General features: G+C 39.9%; 1 protein-coding gene across 1 annotated transcript in view; it reads right to left on the reverse strand.

The window, feature by feature from the left end:
* The window catches only part of CDK17 (cyclin dependent kinase 17), a 142,148-nt gene that overhangs the window by 51,455 nt on the left and 68,788 nt on the right, over positions 1-21,905 (reverse strand). Inside the window, exon 3 of the mRNA XM_029079467.1 lies at positions 8,489-8,653. Within this exon, the coding sequence (XP_028935300.1) occupies positions 8,489-8,653 (165 nt within the window). The remainder of the gene's footprint in view (positions 1-8,488; positions 8,654-21,905) is intronic.

Consider the following 21,905-nt stretch of genomic DNA (forward strand, 5'->3'; position numbering starts at 1 on the left):
CTACACTGATTTTGCTTGTGCTTGCTGAATTGCCTTTACATAATCATAATTTCCTTTTGTTCTACTTTATTACACTTTTTTTCCCTAAAATTGAAAGAAAAATGCATACAGTACATGTTCATTTTATTCCTAAAGGAAGTAATTAGACCTATTAACCAAAAAAACTCTAATTTCAATAATATACAATGAGTTTGTTTTGAGGGGAATAAGACTTGTAGTGTTAAGAAGCACTTACTAGGTGTCAAGAACTGTACTAAGAGCAGGGGTAGATACAAGATAATCAGGTCCCACATGGGACTCATAGTCTAAGTAGGAGGGAAAACAGGTATTGAATCCCCATTTTGCAGATAAGGAAAAAAGCACAGAGAAGCTCAGTGACTTTACCATGGTCACATATAGAAAGGGCATGGGATTAGAACCGAGGTTGTTTAACTCTCAGGCCTGTGGTTTTTTTGGAGAGGGCATTCAGTTTGCACAACACCTTTTATGTATTAAAAGCTACCTGTTCTAAAATAACACGAGGGAGAGCTGCTATTCACATTTGCCCTTTGCCCCTTTGCCGTATAAAGAAGATGCGAGTCTAACAACTCATTGTCTATCAACAGGAAAACACTGTGTTCATAAATATTTAAATGACATTTTGGGGTTCTGGTGATATAAAACTAATGTATTTAGAGCAGTCAACAAAATAATTGCAAGAGGGCATGGATCCACATGAACCTGAGGAAAAATAACAAGAAATTATGTGGCACTCTAAACCCTGTATTTCATAAATTATATTAATCTAATGAACAACTCTCTGTTATTTTCTATTTTTACAGCTACTTAGTATTTTTTTCTGTTGTTTGGAACATTCTAATTGGGCCCACACTACCAGTGGAATTTAAAAGCTAGCAGTCTAAACATATTTATTCATTTTGTCAAAATAACTGATTATTGAAATGATAAAAATGCAAAAATAAAATGTAGCGGTACAAAAAAGTAAATTTTTAAACACTAAATTTCCACAAGTAGCAATATTTTTTTGATTTGAGATTTGAGTACCCTCAATATGAAGACATATGATTAGCAAAGTCACACTGCCTCCCTACACTGTTGACCTTGAAAAGCTGAATAAATCCTTAGCTGCATTATATCCTTATCACCTACACCAGGCAAAATGACATCAAGAAACTTGATTTTCCAGTGAACAATTAGCTCGTCTCAGACGTGGATATATGGAGTGTCTTCAGGGGTGAAAACAACCATCGCAGTCTCAGGAGAACTCTGTTTTAAAGTGCTATTAGCATAAGCCTTAAAACAAGTTTGTAAAAATAAAAGGAAGGATAACGCCCATTTAACACTTTTGTGTGAAACAGCAACTCTGGTAGAAATATCAAAATAAGGGCCTTTGGTGCTTAAAATGTTGGGAGGTGTATCCTCTCATCTAACAATGATGAGTAATTATGGACTTTCTATAGTCATTACGTCAAAATGTGCAATTATTATATCTACTAAATAACAATCCATATAGCCACGGGTCACATATTTCCTAATAATTTTATTTACATAATTCCTATTTCTGTATTGAATGAAAACAGCATTCTCTTCTAAATAGGCTGCATGGAAGAACAGAAGCAACCCCATTGTTGATTTCAAAAGGGAACCCCGTTTTCTGTGTATAAAATTAAAGTTACTACATTTGTCAATAGTCAGTAGGTTCATCTCAGCCTGAAAAAGCAATGAAATACAGTCACCATTTATGCTGTCTCAGTAACTAAAAGACCATATTTCAACATATTTCTCCATCTGTAACATCAATCGAATGTACATACTGAGTATTAACTCTCTGCAGAACACTAAACTAAGTGCTTAGGAAAGAATAAAAGAGTTGGCAGACGCAATCTCCGCCTTCAAGAGGCTTACAATCCTGCAGGGGAGACAGACACTAAAGTAAATTACAGGTGGGGGAAGCAAAAATGTTTAAAGATATGTACATAAATGCTATATATATGGGGGGAAGCAGGGTTAAGGGGAGGTGAAGACCCATATTATCAGGAGTTGTGCAAGTGCAGGAGTTATAGTAGAAGATAGGGAAATGGGTTAGGGAGATGAGAGATGAATCAGGGCTAGCCTTCAGGAGGAGATGTGATTTTAGAAGTGTTTTGAAGACAGGGAAAGTAGTGGTTTGTTGGATGTGAAGGGGGTAGGATATTCCAGGCAGGGGGGAGAGTGTGAGGAGATAGAGAGTGAGACACAGTTAAGTAGGCTGTTTTTTAGATGAGCAAGGTGTGTGAGCTTGATTTACTGTAGGAGACGAAGGAGCGAGGGTAAATTGCAGGGAGAGAGCTGACTGGGGGTCTTAAAGAGAATGGTCTGGAGTGCTTGATGCTTAGAGGTTTGGAAGTTTTTGAGGAGTGGGATGTTGTGCACAAAACAATGTTTTGGAAAAATGATCTGGGCCAAAGATTGAAGCTAATTAAAACCAAGAGATACAGCAGATGGACAGAAACAAGCAGGGGGAATTATGAAAGGACAATCAATTCTGATTACACCTCAATTTTAATGTTTGTGTCCCAACATTGCCAGATTTTTCAAAAGTTTTAGTGCAAAAAAATTGTGGAAAATATCCAAATGTGACTCAACTGATGCTTATATATTTTTTATATATCTATTAATAATGCTAGCATTTAGGTGTGACTACACTCTCACTCTTTCGAAGAGGAGTTTCAAAGAGACCGATATCCACAGCAGTTTTTGCCATTCTCTCAGTTTGAAATTTTATTTCTACTGATTTATGAGAAGAAGTAGTAGAACGAGGTTTGCAGAATAAGATGCCTTAAACCAAAGAATAAAATGTAGAATTCCATTTATTTCCCTGAGGGTATACAAATTTGCCTGAATACCATATACTGCAGAATAAATACGCACAGCTGTGTCAGCTAATAATAATCCCATGGGCTAAGGCAGGTCACATAATACTTCTTCACTCTTCAACATTTTGTAACTTGGAACTGACATAAATGTCTATTTGGTTCAGCTGTCCGTGAAGCACGTTGGTTTTTGGTGAGTGGGTGTTTTGTTTGGGGCAGGACCAGCGTGTTTCAGGAGTTGGGTCCTACAGTGAAGCCCATTAGACCAGAATGTTTGTTCAATGCAAGATGTTCTGCTGCCTTCAGCAAGCCATCATTTTCACTGTCCTACCTCCTTGAGAAGAAAAGAGGTGGGCTAGTCTCCTCCGGGGTTCTATACTTGCAGGAGGGGTGAGGGCTGAAAATGGTGACCCTCTCTAACTGCAGACCTTTTCACATTGCCCGCTTCACCTGCCCCTAGAACTGAGTCGGCCAGAGTGGCAAAAGAATATGACTTAGGTGCATTAGCAGAATGGCACTCTGATAGCCACTTTCGCCACTGCCGTGGCTGAACTGGCCTTTCCCGTCCAAGAATACAAGTATCCACTGAGACTGCATGATGTGTTAGGGAGGCAGCATCGTGTAGTGGACAGAGCACGGGCCTGGCAGTCAGGCCATGCGTTCACATCCCGGCTCCTCCATTTGTCTGCTGTGTGGCCCTGGGCAAGTCACTTTGCCTCTCTGTGCCTCAGTTACCTATCTGTAAAATGAGGATTAAGATTGTGAGCCCTAAGCAGAACAGGGACTGTGTTCAACCCAATTTGCTTGTATTCAGCCCAGAGCTTAGTACAGTGCCTGGCAAACTGTAAGCACATAACAAGTATCAATATTATTATTATGTGCGCCCAGCCTTGCCAGAAATGTCTGTTCTCAACATGGAAAAGCCAGTTTGGAGGCATCTTAAGTACCCTGGCAGAATGAGAAGGCTATGACAGCAGTACGACTGACATCTCCCTCCTGCCCTGATCTCATCACTACCTTTCCCTTTCTTCTTTCTCTCATTCCCTTCTCCTCAATCCTTTCTTCTTCCCCCTCCCTGGCCCTGGCCCTTCCCCATTCTCTGAAGGCATTCCTTCTTTAGGCTCGTCCCTTTATCCATACTGAGATCACCTTCACTGCTAGCTCATTTCATCGGAATGACTAAAGTGAAAATGTATTAAGGAAGAAGGCAAGCAGGGGATAGAGAGGGAACAATTAAATTGAAATTCAGTATACCACAACAGGTTTTAACAAGACACCAACAGCTGTAGGAGGGAAGGATAATGAGAGGTAATAGCTCAGTTGGGTATAATGTATATGTGTTTCTGCTTGTCTATGTGCGTATGTGCTCTATTACAAGTAACCTCGAATGTAGTGAGTCCTAGATATATTTTTTGCAACCACTACAAGCACTAGTTCATACTGAGGTTTTAGTAGAAGACTATTAAGTCTATAAAACTGTTTTAGACCATACAAATTTACATTTACAATTAATTTCAATCTCTTTTAAAATTTTCTAGTGTTTTCAAGCTTCCATTCAATGAACATGGCATTTGTCTTCTATCAACCATATTTATTGAGACCTTACTGTGTGCTAACCTACTCATCCCCCTACAAGGGCAACAGCTACTCAGGCCTGGCATCAGGTGGCAGGGGATGTAATCGGGAAGCAAGTGACAAGGGGGTTGGCGTGTATTCTGGCCAACTCAATTTGACCAATGCACCTGGCATAGTACCTAGGAATCCGGAGATCGGGAAGGCCGGAAGAAGCCTCGTTCTTATCCATCTGGCCATGCCCTGAGTACCAACTCCTGAGTGCCCGGAGCCTGAAGCAGACCTCAGCTGCCGCTATGCCCACACTACTCTGGGTGCGGATTGCTATCGGGCAGAGCCAAAGGTGAGGGGACTCAGTGCTGTGCCTCCAAACCCAGAACAGTCCACCCTGACAAAAGGAGAAGCTGGAGCTGGGGTGTGCGGTGCTAACTGCACCATCAACTTAGGGCTCTGGAGGTGATAAAGTGGTGAAGGGAACAAGAAAAGGGCCCAGGGGGCTTTGGAGCTTGGAGAATGGGGACCGGCAACTGCACTGAGAGGGAAGATAGAAGAATTTTGGCACCTTCCCTCCCAATGGCTAAATGACATTTCACATTGCCTGTGGTGCTTTCTGGGAGCTGGGTGGCTGGTGCCTTCCGCCCCTGAGCACAGGGGAGGCTAAGCCCGGAACCTGGATCACAGTGGGGGGGGGGGGGATCCATCTTCCTAGCATCACCCCAACCTCCTATTCCTGGGACCTTGGCACACAGCTCATCCTATCAGGGCCCAGGGTAGGAGCAATAACAGTAATAATAATAATAATGGTATCTGTTAAGGGCTTAATATGTGTCAAACATTGTTCAAAGCACTACGGTAGATACAAACTAATCAGGTTGGACAAAGTCCATGTCCCACATGGGGCTCACAGTCTTAATTCCCATATTATAGATGAGGTAACTGAGGCCCAGAGAAGTCGTGGCAGCAGACAAGTATGAGACAAGATCAGAACTCAGGTCGTTCTGACTCCCAAGCCCATGTTCTATCCACTAGACTCGCTGCTTCTCTAGCAAGTGGCCAAGATTTACTATCGGGGGTCCCAGAGACTACTCCATGCTTGCCGTGTGCATGATGTCACGCAGCATGATGCCACCGGTACCGTGATTGGGAGTGGGGAGAGACGGAAGAGCCAACTGGATTTTTGCCAATGGTGGCCAAAGATGTGAATTTGGCCTTACGGCAATTGAGATGGGAGAGCCCATAGAGATGGGAGAGCCCAAGGAAATGGTTCTCATAATCATATAGAGTCATAACTAAGGTCTGCAATCCCAAAGCTACAGCGGTAATGAAAAGTCATTTTCAACATCTATTTATTAAGCAGCTCCCTGGGCTGATACAAACATTTGGAAGCAAAGCAGCCTTGCAAAATGGGCTGCAAGAAGCTTAAATTTAATAAAACCTGAAAACATTCTGAGCTCAAGTATTTCTTCAAACCTAATAGCAAGAAAAATGTGTCAGGCTAGGTGGAAGCAGAGAAGCAGCTTGCTCTACTGGATAGAGCATGGGCCTGGGAGCCGGAGAACCTGGGTTCTAATCTCAGCTGAGCCACTTGTCTGCTGTGTGAATTGAACAGGTCACTTAAATTTTCTGTACCTCAGTTACCTCATCTGTAAAATGGGGATTAAGACTGTGAGCCCATGTGGGACATGGACTTTGTCCAACCTGATTATCTTCTATCTAGCCTCGAGCTTAGTACAGTACCTGGCACAGAGTAAATGCTTTACAAATACCAGTAAAAAAAAAAAGGGGTTGGGAGACACTGAAATATATGTGTCTATTAACTTCATTATCAAAGGGCTTCTTAATGGACCAATCATTTTAAAAAACTCCTAAAATCTCTTCCCTTCCTGCCCCCTTTCTCAAACATCTCTCCCCCAAACCTCATTCTCTCCTTCGATGTACATACACACACACTAAACTATCCTTCAGTTTTTGAAGATGATGATACCAATGGTGAGATTTTAAATTGATAGCAGACACGAGTATAAGCTGACATCCTCGATAGAGAATGAGGCAGGGCATAAAGTGTAATTAAGAACAATTTAACTTAAAATCACAGATATGTCAGTAAAATGTATCATAAATTAGGTCATTAACTTGTAAGATATTCGGGGACAGAGACTAGATCTTCTACTTTTATATTGTGTACTCCCAAACACCTAGCACATTGCTCTGACATAAGTAGGTGCTCAGTGAAAACTGATGAACTAAAAAAATTGCTTTAAAACCAACAATTTTTTTGTAGAGATTACATTACAGATTAATTTCTAACAGTATTTTTTAAAAGCCTCTTACATATACAAATAACAAAGTTCTAAAAATGAGGAGTGAAACAAGAGCTTTCTGTATAAATGTTCTCCTACAGCCATGGATTCTGGAAGGAGGTAGTCAATAAAAAAAGAAGTCTGAATTGGACACAGTTTGGGGCACCCTTCCGGACAACACTCTGGCCTTGAAATGGACAGAGGGTCCCCTACTGCTCAGCTGTCAGGGAAAGATCATCATCCAAAATAGATCTGGTCAGCAGAATTGATTGGTCTGTAAATCTAAATAAGCAAAACCGACATACAGCCTGAATCATCGACTTTATTTCATTTACTCAGTTTAAATAACTTCTGTTTTTTAAGAGAATATGAGAATTGAACACTTTCTTTAAACTGCTGCTGTTGAAATGGTCTTTTGGATAAAACGTTAGGTTAGGTTAAGGGAACTATAAACAGTAATTATGCATTCCTGAATCCTTACCCAGGACAAATCTGAATTTCATCTTAAAAAAGAAGCTGACTTTTTCAGGAATAAAATTGTCAATGCATTTTTCTTTTGGGGGACAATTCCAACATCTGAAGGGATAGAACTCTCAATGAAAAGCAACTTTGATGTCTTATAAATACAAAGGCCTGTATAAATTAATATGAAGATATCTAATACTTAGAGTTGAAGGCATTAATTTCTTTAAGTTCTAAACAAGGCATGTGTTACAGCACATAAGACTGTCAGTAGCTAAGAACAGATTTTCAAAATGCAAAACAATATTGCATAATTCACAGATATACTATTTCAAGAGGTATAGATCATGACACAGACATATCCATTTTGGTTCTTTGCTCTCAGTTAACATTATGCATTTCTCATCCCAGATTAGGAATTCATTTCCTGATTTTGCAGCGGTATACAATCTACTGAAACAGTAACTGTTTCAACAGCACATGAAAAAATATTCGTAATTAATATCTGGTTATGGCATCTTCACAGCGTATTAGAAATTACTATTTTATACTTACGAGTAACAGAAACTGTTACAATATCATACCAGCACTTAATAGCATCCAACGGTGGCCAAAAACAGATGACTCATCTTGTCCTCTAGTTCTTTCTTACCCTGAGACTAGATCACTTACTTTTGAGAGACTAGTTAAATTATCCCTTTAAATAAGATGGATTTACAAAGTTGGAAAAAGGCCCCTAATCTTTTCAGATTCTCATCACTCCTTCCATCGAACAGAATTGCCTGAACTCAACATTAATAGAAAGGTAAAAAGATAGGACTCAATATAGAAATTAATAAGATTAGTTTAAGCACAAAATTTAGTTGAAACCAGACCTATTTAACAAATATGAAAAGAACAATCATACCCAAGCTGCTAAAATGCCGCCAAAAGCCTTATTTTAAGGCACATATTTTCTATGGGGTATTCCTTTAAAATTATCCTTTCAACAATCTGCAGACCTCTCATTAAAAGGATTTAAAAATTTCTTACTTAAGTGACCCCATATCATCAAATGGGTATGTGGGCTATTTCCATGAAATTATGAAATGGCACTCAGCACTCTCATTTCTTTTGGTTCCCCTTCAAAGCATTTTACATGAGACACCAATCTTTTCTCTAATTGTTTCTATGGCTACCTGAGCTCAGTTGTTGCATTCCCAAAGCAAATTTAGGAATGAAGAGTTTAAACTGATCATATTCATGCTGTGCCACAAATATCACTATCCCTTGAAATAAAATCATAAAAACAAATCAAGTTACCGAGCCGGCTTCCATTCCTGGGCATTGCCATGAAGGACCCAAGGCTTCCTCCAATAACGCTGTGTGGTCTCCGCAATGGGGGCTTCTTGAAGGATCCTGTGTACTGGTGGAGGAAGGAGTGCATACTGTGAGACGTTGGAGGCCTGCCATTCTTCACAATAGGTTCTAGAGGGGGCCAGAAAATCCATTCCAAGAGCAGCACGGGATCCAGGACATTGCAGGGTTGGAGAAAACAAAAAAAACAAACCAAAGTGTTAGCATATAGAACACTTCCTTCAAATCACAAATTTTTTTTGAGCATTCAATCTTTTCCAGCAGTTGAACTTCAACTGAAGTTCCAATGGGAAATGAATATTCTAGAATCATAAAGTTTCAGTTCAAAGTTGGGCCAATAGCTTGATGATTAATACACAGCATACCTACTGGGGAAGTAAAAGACATAAGAAGCCAGACAAAATGCCTTCTGAAATTTCCTAGAGGTTTTTTTTTCCTATTTCCTTTAACTTTTGTCATGTATTATATATAGTTCAATTGTCTATCATTTTAAGACATCATCATCCAAAGAGCAGTGACTCGCATATGTCATACTTGGAAGATAGCGAAATAGGAGTTGATGAGGTGGAGATGGGGGATTTCTATGCAGAGTGAGGATAGGAGACGAAGACAGGAGGAGCTCCACACCTCCTCGTCCTTGAGCTCTATATTTACAATTCTTCCTGGGAGGATTTTCCACATATGGTAGATTTCTTCAGAGGAAGTCCCTGAGAAGTCATGTGCATTATATAAAGAAAATTACAGGAAACTACCAGTCACCCCTCCATTTTGAAGTGTCTTCTGTTCTCTCAGGAAGCTACTGGTGCCCCTTACTAAAAATGATAGCTATAAAATAGATGCCAATCTATTAAAGAACAACTGAATAAGAACTAGATATATTCAGGACAGAGTTTCTGGATGTTCTTTTTATTACTTCTCTTGACCACCTCACATTACCTCTCTCTCCCATCTTTGCCCATATTCACTGCAGACATTTTGTCACTTGAGAAAACTGGATCCCAGTATTTTCAGTATTTCTGTTGGATAGTTCAAAAAATGCTTCCAAAGGGGCAGTAACAATCAATATTCAGTGGTATTTCTTGAGTGCTTGCTGTGTGCAGTGCACTGTACTAAGCGTTTGAAAGAGTACACTATAACGGAGTTGCTAGACATGATCCCTGCCTGAAAGAAGCGTACAATCTAGAAGAAGAGACAGACATTACTATAGATCAATTTCACATACAAACATAAGGGCCATGGGTCCAAGGATGGGGTGATTATCAAGTGCTTAAAGGTTAGAGACCATTCCTTTTCCACTTAGTTAATAGTAAAATCACTCATATTTATTGAGCGTGTACTGAACGCAAAGCCCTGTTCTAAGCTTAAATAATCAATGGTATTTATAGATGTTTAGCGTACGCAGAACACTGTACTAAGCACTTTGGAAAGTACAATATAATAGAGTGGGAAGACATTCATTCATTCAATCATATTTATTGAGTGCTTACTGTGTGCAGAGCACTATACTACGTAGCTTATTGGCAAGAGCCCAGGCTTGGGAGTCAGAGGTCGTGGGTTCTAATCCCGGCTCCAGCACTTGTCAGCTGTGTGACTTTGGGCAAGTCACTTAACTTCTCTGTGCCTCAGTTACCTCATCTGTAAAATGGGGGTTAAGAATGTTAGCCCCATGTGGGACAATCTGATTACCTTGTATCTCCCCCAGCACTTAGAACAGTGCTCGGCACGTAGTAAGCGCTTAACAAATGCCATCATTATTATTATTACTACTAAGTGTTTGGAATGTACAATTTGGCAACAGATAGAGACAATTCCTGCCCAACAATGGGCTCACGGTCTAAAAGAGGGAGACAGACAGCAAAACAATACAAGTAGTCAGGCATCAATACCATAATAATCCCCGCCCACAAGAAGCTAGTCTACAGGAGGAGCTCTTTTATAAAATTAACCGGATCACAAAACGCAACTTTCAAAAGGAAGACTACTGAAACCAACTCTTTCAGAATATAACTCTAGTTTATTTTCAAAAATGTAAAGAAACAGAACCAAAGCATTCTGAGAGAGATATCAAGGGGCACTGAATCTTCTGGGCACAGAGGAATTCTAGATGGAGAGGTTAAGAGAAATCACTTAATGGCAGCAGAGGATTTGAACTTCAAGTCAAAGGAAACATGTTTCACCTCAATTCAGGAAGCAAGAGAATTAATAATGGCTAAGTAAATGCACCATATTTTAAACAGTTGGGAAGTACATAATAATAATGATAATAATAATAATTATAGTATTTGTTAAACACTTACTATGTGCCAAGCACTGTTCTAATCACTGGGGGAGATACAAGGTGATCAGATTGCCCCACATGGGGCTCACAGTCTTAATCCCCATTTTACAGATGAGTTAACTGAGGCAAAGAGAAGTTAAGTGGCTTGCCCAAGGTCACCCAGCAGACAAATGGTGGAGCCGACATTAGAACCCACGTCTTCTGACTCCCGAAACTATGCTCCTTCCACTAAGCCACGCTGCTTCTCCCACTGTAGGTACCTATGGCACTGTAGGTACTGTAGGGTTCTACTTGTTAAAATTCATTAGAACAATAAGATCAAACACTTCTAAATCAACTAATGAATAATAGAAATAAGATTTTTTAAATGTATATAAATATTGCTATCATATTTTCATGATGGAATTGTGTCTACCTAGTCAAGTATACTCACCCAAGCACTATTATGGTGCTTGACACATAGTAACCGCACAGTAAGTACCATTGATTGATTTTACTTAATTGCTACATATGGTGCAAGGAAATGTGATTAGTTTCATTAAGTTAGGTCATGCTGAAAACTCAGGACTGAAGAGAGAGCCAAAGTAAAGCACACTAAAATGCAAAAGCTAGAAAAAGGTGACAGTGTCAGAATTAATAGGTATTAGCAGACCAGTTTCTCAGAGGGCTGACACTCATATTCCATTTATATGAGAACACATGTCAGTTTTACAGCTGAGACATCATAAGCATTTTAAAAATCACAAGTACAATGGCAATATTTCCTGGGATATTTTTCTTAATGAAAATTGGAGAAAGGTGTTAATCAATAGCAAAATTCTGAGACCTGAGTTCCCATTGCCTACAAATCAAGAAATTATTAGTTTAAGGTTAGGGCATATAATTCCCCCACTGTTCATTCATGTATTAAACTGGGGTTGTGAACCAAAACTCCTATCTCCAGATGGGCCCTATTCATCGATCCACTTTACGCCTTCTGGCCTATCTTGAACATCCTTCTTTAGTATCTGCAATCTACAAATTTAGACAATTCAAGCAATAAAAATGCACATCCAAATAACAATAATAATCGTAGTATGTGTTAATGCTTAGTATGTACCAAGCATGTTTCTGCAAGAGGAGAAACTGGGGCAGTCCAAATAGGGCATGATGGCAGGGGCTAAGTGAAGGGTGTCTACCAATCGTATTTACTGAGTGCTTACTGTATGCAAAACACTGGAAAAGGCACTGGACAGGACAGAGTTGGAAGCCACATTCCCTGCCCTTGATGAGCTTATAGTCTAAATGGGGAGACAGATATTAATATAAATTCATTAAGAATATGCACATAAGTGCTGCCCAAATCCAAATCCAGTGCAAGGGTGATGCAGGAGGAGTGGGAGAAGAGGCTTTCAAGGTGGGAAGAGTAATTGTCGGATATGAAGAGGACCAATGGCAGCAAATGAACGAGAGGTCGGCGGCAAGCCAATGAGATTGAGGTACAATGAGTAGGTGTACATTTGGAGTTACCAGGGACGCAGAAGCAGTTGCTTAATTACTCCAAATTCTCCCTAAAGTATCAAGGCACCAATCTATCGGGGTTTGAGGGGGAATTTTTTGACTTAAAGTTATTTGGAATCCCAGTCAATGAGCAAAAACTCATTCATCTTAAGTGTGCAGGACAAACACCAGTCCAGATACAGTGGGTCTAGGTAACTAAATTTATTTTTACCTCAGAATTCGCCAAACCTAGGGAACCAGGATCCAAGACATGTCCCTTGGAGTTCCTCCATCGGTTGGATCACAAACATCAAATGAACATGAGTTTCCAGAATTTCTGATAATGGGGTTATATTTAAGTAATCTTTACTATTCCAATGAAGGCAAAACAGGTTGGGATAGCTGAACTATGGGGATTGAAGGAGCCTGAATTTGGAAGTTTTTACTACATGATTAATGGTTTGGTTAACCAAATTCCTAATGATTTTGAACATGGCTAAGCCTACACTGCCTTCCCCACTCTCCATGGAGACACGAATCCTGAGTTTTATTTCCGCCTTAACCACTGACTCATCGAGAGTCTTTGAGGAATTACTTCTTTGATCTACATTACCTCATTTGGTTTCTTCTTCTGTAAAATGAAACTTTACTTTCTATATTCCTACCTCAAACTGATTTGTGATTGTTAGTAAAGCATTTGAAGTCTTCAAAAGAAAAGTACGTAAATATAAAATATAATGATATGCCCTATTTTGGTTTCCTCTAAATTGCTAGGAATGACACTTTTAGATGAACAACTGCAAGCCCAGCTTCCTTTTCTGACTGTGAAATAGCTTTCAAATTTTGAGTTTAAAAATAAACAGCTGAAGTGCCTTTTGCCAGAGTATTGTTTCCTGGTGGGACGTTCAAAAATGTCGTATTCAAGCAGACGTTTCAGGATATTGGTTGCTTGGTTATTCAAGTGTTGATAGTGGCACCGATCGACAGTAACCTGTATTATGAGTAGTCCTATTTAGGCAAGCACTGGGTCCCAAATTGGGGACTAGAAAAGGTGACCTTAAACATCATCAGAACAAAATGCCTCAAACTATACCTCTAGGCTATAAGTTCGTGGTGGGCAGAGAATGTGTCTGTCTATTGTTATATTGTACTCTCCCACGCCCTTAGTATAGTGCTTTGCATACAGTAAGCACTCAATAAATATGACCAAAAGAATGACTGAATAAATAAAATGAACAAAAAGAATGTCTGTTCAAAGAATGCAAGCCAACTAATCATAGTGGGCAATCTTAGCATTGAGTTGGGGGGCGACTGGAAGCAAGTCTCCAGGCTAAGTGGATGGGCAAAATCAAGAGCAATGGTCTAGTTTAGTTGGCAGAATGATCCAAACCACCATCTCCTGTTCACCGACACCACTGTACAAAAGAAAAATATCCTGGATGCAACCTAGATCCAAACTGTGGCATCTCACTGACTAAATTATAGTATATTATCAAAGATCTAAAGGGCTTTTCTCCATGCCAGGCATGGAGAAGAGAGCTAACCAGATCACTTTTTAATACCCTCCAAGCTCACAGTGATGATGGACAGCCAATATATCAAAAAGTGTCCTCTAAAGCACCCAAACAGGCAAATATTAAGCTCCGGAAGAACGAAAACATCCGCCTGAAGCTCTGCAGCAAAATTACAATGGCCTCTTGCAACAGGAAACTCTAACCACAATGTGTGGCATAGGCAACAATGAGCATTTCCCCATGATACTGTCTTTCAGACAGTCACCAGGAAACTGGGTGTGGTCAGGCAGTGACCAATATTACTTCGACGTGAACTGGTCTGAGAAAATTTCTCAAATAACTGCTGCACCGACGACACTCTGCAGTACCTCGTGACTCAGACAAAAATCAATCATCCTAAATTGCACACTAACTGTGAAGAGGTCTGCACTAAGCACTTGGAAAAGTACAACAACAGAAGTGGTACATACTTTCCCTTCCACAAGGAGCTTACAGTCTTAACAACAGAAGCAGCATGGCGAGAGTGAATAAAGCACGGGTCTGGGAGTCAGGTGATTGGTTCTAATCCCACCTATCTGCTGTGTGACTCTGGGCAAGTCACTTCGCTTCTGTGCCTCAATTACCTAATCTGTAAAATGGGGATTTGAGACCGAGTCCCACGTGGGACAGGGACTGTGTCCAACCTAATTTGCATGTACCTACCCCAGCGCTTAGTACTGTGTCTGGCATACAGTAAGTGCTTACCAATACCATTATTATTATAAGCCTGTATTATGGCAGGCGAATCAAATGAATGGGCATTTCTGATAAGCAGTGGTTGCAGAAGAGAATTCAAGTCTCTGCAGACCACCATAAAACCAAGAACTTCTCCCTCCACAATGTTACAGGTGTTACATCCTGAACATGCCACCTCAACACTTCTGAAGAGTGAAGATGGCTCCAGCCTCATCACAGACAAGGAGGGAATTAGAACCTTGGAATTTATTTAATTCATATGGTCTTTTTCTCTCTGGAGAATTAAATATTCCTTCTTTGTGTATAACAAGTGAGGATGGGAAAGTATTACTAAAATGAACATTTATGAATTTTACTCCTTTCAGACATTATAAAGACTACAAACACATGATTGGCCCTATCCTGGTTGTACAATTCTTCCCTGCCCAAATCTGGGAATTGAATTTGGAAATTTTGGCATACAAATGTATACCTAAGCTTTTCAACTAATCATATCACACCTGAAGAGCTTCCCATTGTGTGACAAGAATTTTGATTAATTAGAACAATGTAGTGGGGTGTCTTGCATAGTGAATAAGCTGAGTGGATAAGGTGTTCGCAAAAACAACATGTGTTGGCTGTGGGGGTGAGAGAGAGAAAACCAGCTGAGAGAAGGAAATGACACAGGCTAAATTAGAGCAATTTAATTTCCACTTCATTGCACGGTAGGAGGAAATGCATCTACTGAGCATGTGTTAGCTGCTGAGATGCAAACAGCTTAGGAGCCAACTGGCTTTGAGTTCACACCATATAATGGAAAAGGTTAAAACGCAGGCACCCGCCTACAGCATCCCCAGCTAAGCAATTAGATTTATCTCTTTTGTATTTCATTAATAATTGTTTTCATTGCTTCTATTCAAAGCTGATTTGGGAGAATCAGAGATTTTATTTTTTAAAACTGTTTTTTTTAATCTTTTAAAAATCACATGCTGAACTTCATTGGTTACTTATGCAGTTGTCATGTATTAATGCTGACCATTTTAACCGATTGGAAAGCTGCCCAAAATTAGCCCACCAAATCTGAATTTCCATCAAACTAGGGTTGTGGTATTGGGAAGTTAGCAGTACTACAGGGCTAGGGTGGGGAGAGACACAGCCATCCTCTCCCACACCACCTGGAGGACCTGATCTGCCTTACCACGGCACAGCATCATCACCATCAGTGATATTAACTGAGCGCTTACTGTGTGCAGAGCACTGGACTAAGCACTTGGGAGAGAACAATACAACCCAGTTAGCAGACGCAATTCCTCCCCATAATGAACTCCCAGAAAAGAAGGGGAAAGAGACACTAGTATAAATAAATAATTTATAGTATTAAACAGTCACTGAAGCGGCAGCACTCCCTTCACATATTTTAGAATGCTCGCAAAACTTCAGGACCGGCCTGAACTTTCTTTGGAAGATGAGTAGGAAACAGAGGATAGCCAGCAGGTGCAATCAGCGCAGATTGTTCCCTTTCCTCCATCTCTCAAATCCTGATAAACTTTGGCTCTCAATTATTTAGGCTCAGCCTTTACACCACTGGTCCACAGTGTGCTGTCTATGATGATCAAGTGGGCATGTGGCAGAGCTGACAATGGAACCCAGGTCCTCTGACTTCCAGCCTTGTGCTCGTCCTACTAGGCCACCATGGCTCACCCAGATTGGAACCTGAGTTCTGGTTCCAGCTCTACCACTTGCCTGCTGGGTGATCTTGTCGGCTGTGTGACTGTGGGCAAGTCACTTAACTTCTCTGTGCCTCAGTTCCCTCATCTGTAAAATGGGGATTAAGACTGTGAGCCCCATGTGGGACAACCTGATTCCCCTATGTCTACCCCAGCGCTTAGAACAGTGTTCGGCACATAGTAAGCGCTTAACAAATACCAACATTATTATTATTATTATCTTGGGCAAATCGCTTAGCTTCTCTGTAACTCAGTTTCCTCATCTGTTAAATAGGAAGCAAATACTCATTCTGCCTCCTACTTAAACTGTGAGCACAATGTCGGGCAGGGACTGTATTATTATGAGGTCATCTCTTCCAAGAGGCGTTCTTCAATTAAATTCTTTTTTCCCGGCTCCCTCTCCCTTCTGCACTGCCTATGTGCTTGGACCTGTGACCTTTGGCATCTGATATTTGCCTCACAAGAATTCTGTATATAAAAAACCTATAAATTGTATATTAGCAATTATTTCTTAATATTAATAAATTGTAAGCTCACTGTGGGCAGGGAATGTGTCTACCAACTCTGATGTTTTGTACTCTCCCAAGTGCTTAGTACCGTGTTCTACGCACAGTAAGCGCTTGATAAATATCATTGATGAGGATGATCGGCAATATTACCATGAAAATCTCATATTAATACTACCAATTGCAGCTCCCTGAAGACAGGAAGACAGCTGACTTCCACCCTACATTTTTTCATTGTCCATTTTGTCCCCAGTCTGGACTCAGTCACCTATGGTCTTTCCTCTCTATCCCCGTCATCCCAGTTTGAATGTTCAGAAGGTAAGGCGGTCCTCTCTCCAATCCAGGATGGGCTGACATTTCTGAACTGCAGGATGGTCGGGAGGGATGTAACATAATCAGACGTCAAAAAGTTCCCAAGGGATAGCATCAGAAACCCAGATATCTGTAATGAATTTATTTATATTAATATTAATGTCTGTCTCCCCCTCTAGTCATTGTGGGTAGGGAACATGTCTGTTTATTGCTATACTAAATTCTCTCAAGCACTTACTACAGTGTTCTGCACATAATAAGTGCTATATAAATATAATTGAATGAATGAATAAGTTGGGACAGAGTTTGAGAGAAAAGTAATATATTGCTTTCTGCTCATTTGCTTTATTCATATTAATGTCTGTCTCCCACTCTAGACTGTAACCTCATTATGGGCAGAGAATGTGTCTGCTAATTCTGTTATATTGTATTCTCCCAAGCACTTAGTACAGTGGTCTGCACATAGTAAGCACTTAATAAATATTATCGATATATTGCTCAAGGATTGGCTTAATGGATGTGGTTGCTGGGTCTTCTCTCTGGGAGAGCTTTATTACCGAGCAAGGAAGGATCCTGCCTGTGCTGTTCAGCGAATTGCTATGGCCACTATGACCAAACTTTCCAGATGCCACACTTCAAAATCTGAATCGATTTTATTGAGGACAAAGGAGATATTAACAATTCATCACACAAAGGCATTAAATCAATTCAAGTTCACTTGGGAGGCTTATGATGAATTCAGAAATTGAGGTACTTTGGCAGTGAAAACATTGAGAAAAATGATTTTTTAATCCTTCTTAAAAAAAAAATCCCGGGGAAGGGACTGGGTTATATTGGGTAAAAGTCTAAAAAAATCCAAATCCTATGAATAAGATATTAATGCTTAAAGAAGTGAACATCTCAGAAGACTAAAGTAGAAGGGCTCTATCCTGCAAATACTATTGGAGGCTCGGGGAACTCTTTCTTAAATAGTATTTGTTAAGCACCAGGCACTGTACTAACCACTGGGTGATAACACCTAATCAAGTCAGATACAGTTCCTGTCCCACATGGGGCTCAGTCTTAATTCCTATTTTTACAGATGAAGGAACTGAACTGAGGGACAGAGAAGTCAACTGATCTGCCCAAGGTCACACAACAGAATAGTGAACAAGCCAGAATAAGCACCCAAGTCATTTTGACTCCTAGGTCCATGCTCTTTCCACTTGGCCTCACTGCTTGTCACGCTGAGGTCATGCCCGGCCAATGCAAATGTGACCAGTGTGGCGCAGTGTAAAGAGCACGGGCTTTGGAGTCAGGGCTCATGAGTTCGAATCCCAGCTCTGCCACTTGTCAGCTGTGTGACTGTGGGCAAGTCACTTAACTTCTCTGTGCCTCGGTTCCCTCATCTGTAAAATGGGGATTAAGACTGTGAGCCCAACGTGGGACAACCTGATTCCCCTGTGTTTACCCCAGCGCTTAGAACAGTGCTCTGCACATAGTAAGCGCTTAACAAATACCAACATTATTATTATTCACAGTAAGCTCACTGTGGGCAGGAAATGTGTTATAGTGTACTCTTCCAAGAGCTTAGTACAGTGTGCTACAAATAGTAAGTGCTCAATAGGTACATTACACAGTACATTACACCTCCCCCCACTTACTTGCTCAATGCCCTCACCCACAATGGGAACATGACTTCAGGGACAGTGTGAATGGCCCTGCCTTACCTTGCTAGCATTCACTCATTGAATTGTATTTATTGAGCCCTTCACCTGGGCACAGCACTGGACTGAGCACTCAGGAGAGTGCAATATAACAATAAATGGACACATTCCCCGCCCACAACAATCTTACAGTCTAGAGGGGAGATAGACGTTAATATACATAAATTGCACCATTATCCATGTCTTCAGGTTCCTGAAGTCGCACAACTGAGGTGGTCTATCATTCTCAATTGTTAACTATCATCTCATCATCAATCACATATAAGGAAGCAAATTCAATCCCATTGCCCACCACATAGTGCTCCTATTAAAAACATTAAACTAACAGTCAGGGGAAGTGGTGCAGTTTATATTTAAGGACAGATGGCAAAGATTATGCTTCTTTTTCCTAAAAAAAAAAAAAAAAAAAAAAAAAAGTTGAATGGGGAAAATGAAGTCTAAAAAATTATGAAGAAGAATCTGAATCTGGATTACCGTACGCAATGACTAGTGACTGCATTTTAGAGGCAACAAAGAAGACACGAGAATGGGATTGGGAAGATAAAGGCTAAGAGAGCATATAATCAGTATCTGCAGAATCACTGAGGGCATGGACAGGGCAAAGACAAGATTATTGTTCACCAAATTCCACAACAGGAAGAAGGTCAACAAATGAAGTTTGAAGGTGGGAGTTTCAAGTAAATAGTATATAGAATGAATTACTATAGTGCTAACATTAATGATAATTATAACAATGATAATAATTAGTTATATTTGTTAAGCATGCATGTTCCAAGCTCTGCACTAACTCTGTACTAATTATCTTGAAACAAGATAATCAGGTCAGCACAGCCCCATTCCACATGGAGTTCACAGTGTAAGATGAAAGAACATGTACTGAATTCCTATTTTACAGGTCAATCAATCATTCATATTTATTGAGCACTTGCTGTGTGTGCAGTACTTTCCTTAGTGCTTGGGAGAGTACAATATAACAGAGTTGACAGTTGATAAACAAGTTCCCTGCCCAGAGTAAGCTTACAGACAAGAAAACTGAGGCACAGAGAAGCTAAATGACTTGCCCAGGGCCATGCAACAGAAAAGTGGCAGAGCCAGATGAAAAGCCAGGCGTATACACTTTTCACTTGGCAATGCTTTAGACAGAAACTCTCAGTAGGTTCAAGAGGAATTACAGTAATTTTTTTGTAAAAGGCATGTAATGGTAACTAGGAGTTACCATAGGGATGAAGAGGGGAAGATTAATGGTATGAGATGATTCAAAGGGGGGTACATACTTTTCTAGATGGTAGGTACAGGACAAAATTTCAATGATGGTGTTCCCATTTAAAAAAAAATTAAAAATTACATGCCTTGGCCTTTCTTATTCCATTTGAAAACACTGTATAAGCTATTGAGAGACATTTAGTGATTTTAGGTGGTCCATTTCTAATTATGTAGTTATAAATCATGCATTGCAACTATTACCTAACACTCTTGCAAGCAACATTGTTGCCACTGTAAGAGACAAAATATTGGGTTGGATGGAACTTCTATTAAAAAACAACCTCCAAGCTAGTATGGCATTTCCTACAATTGCAGTTATTCAGATACTGAATAATCAGAGTAATCTTTTGGCCACTTTTCACCCTTAATATGTTTTTGTGCCCTCTTGAGCCAGTAAAATGCGTAAAAGGAACTTTTCTTCGGGCCAGGAATGAATTCAGTTTATTCTAAACTTATATTCCAACCACTGCTTGCTTTTATATTTTCAGAGTATTTTAAAAAGCACACTAACCACATAACAGATGTTTCCAAAATAAAGCATCATTTTTTAGCACTGAATGGTTGATCAAATATCATCTTTGGCTAAAATAAAGTAGCAGTTTTTATAAGGATAGTTTCTGCCTGTAGAAAATAACTAGAAACCTCTTCTCTTTCAGTAACACATAAAAGAACAGCAATGAAAAGCTTCTCTACTGCCAATATTTTCCATTATTTCCTTTAATCTTCCATTATCAGCTGGATTTCGGGAAATCCTATAAAAACTATACATCCTATTAGAATGTTTTATTTTTGTGGTTATGTTTTTTTACATAAATAACACCATTCAAACCCTAAAAATAAGTTATTTATGCTGCATTAGAATCTGTTTTAAAACGATTAATCCTGGTTCCCACCTCCCTACCAAATGAGGAATTTTTCATAAGATGATCCTGCAAATTTGGAAACTGCTAGTGGAAGTTGAGATTGTTTCTTCTGCTTCTCCTCCTCTCACGCCATTAGATTGATCCAAGTTAAAATCCACTTCTATCTAGCTGTCCATGTACCTAATTTATTGGGTTCAGATTTCTGAAGAATTGTACAGTCTGCATTTTTCATGAAACTATATGGCTTTGTGGGGAGAAAGGTTTTGAGTTAGTATCTGCATTTATAATCAAATAAATTTTAACAGGTTATTTTATGGACAAGTTGCCTTACTCACAGAACACTACATGATAATAATGTAAGCTGTACCACATGCTTTAAGAGCACCATCTATATACACTCTTACTGTAATATATTTTTTAAGACCATTGTCTTTTTATACTGTCACCAAGCCAATGGCAACATACTGTATATGAGCTACTGTACACAGCGTACTTGCATGTCAGCCAAGAACTACACTCCTGCCTGAGTTTTTTTTTTCCAACACCCACATTTAACCCAGTCATCATGTCAAATTTAGTTCATTTCTATTGAATCCAGTACATTTCCTGGGCACACCTTGATAACTGATCATTCTTTTTCTATCTTCCCACCCAATGTCTATTTTTAAAAATGAGTAACCCATTAATGCCAATGCACATCAAAACAGCAAGAATCCAAAAGAACATTTTCCCACGAAGGGGATAAATACCCAGATAATTCCTCCAGTGTGTTGAGTAAAAATATTCATATGACTGTTCCAAGGTGGTTTGCTGCCCAGATATGATGTAAACTGGGCCTGAAAATATTAAGTCAATGCTTCATCTTCTGGTTCAATTAGGGAGACTGGGGTGATAGTTGTTGCCAATTCCTTCCCAGAGCAGGGAAACTTGCATCTTGATGATCAGCCTTGCTTTCCTGAAACTCAGTTGCTGGAATGGTAATTGCTATAGCTTCTGGAGAG

Source organism: Ornithorhynchus anatinus, chromosome 14, assembly GCF_004115215.2.
Source record: "Ornithorhynchus anatinus isolate Pmale09 chromosome 14, mOrnAna1.pri.v4, whole genome shotgun sequence".
Lineage (NCBI taxonomy): Eukaryota > Metazoa > Chordata > Mammalia > Monotremata > Ornithorhynchidae > Ornithorhynchus > Ornithorhynchus anatinus.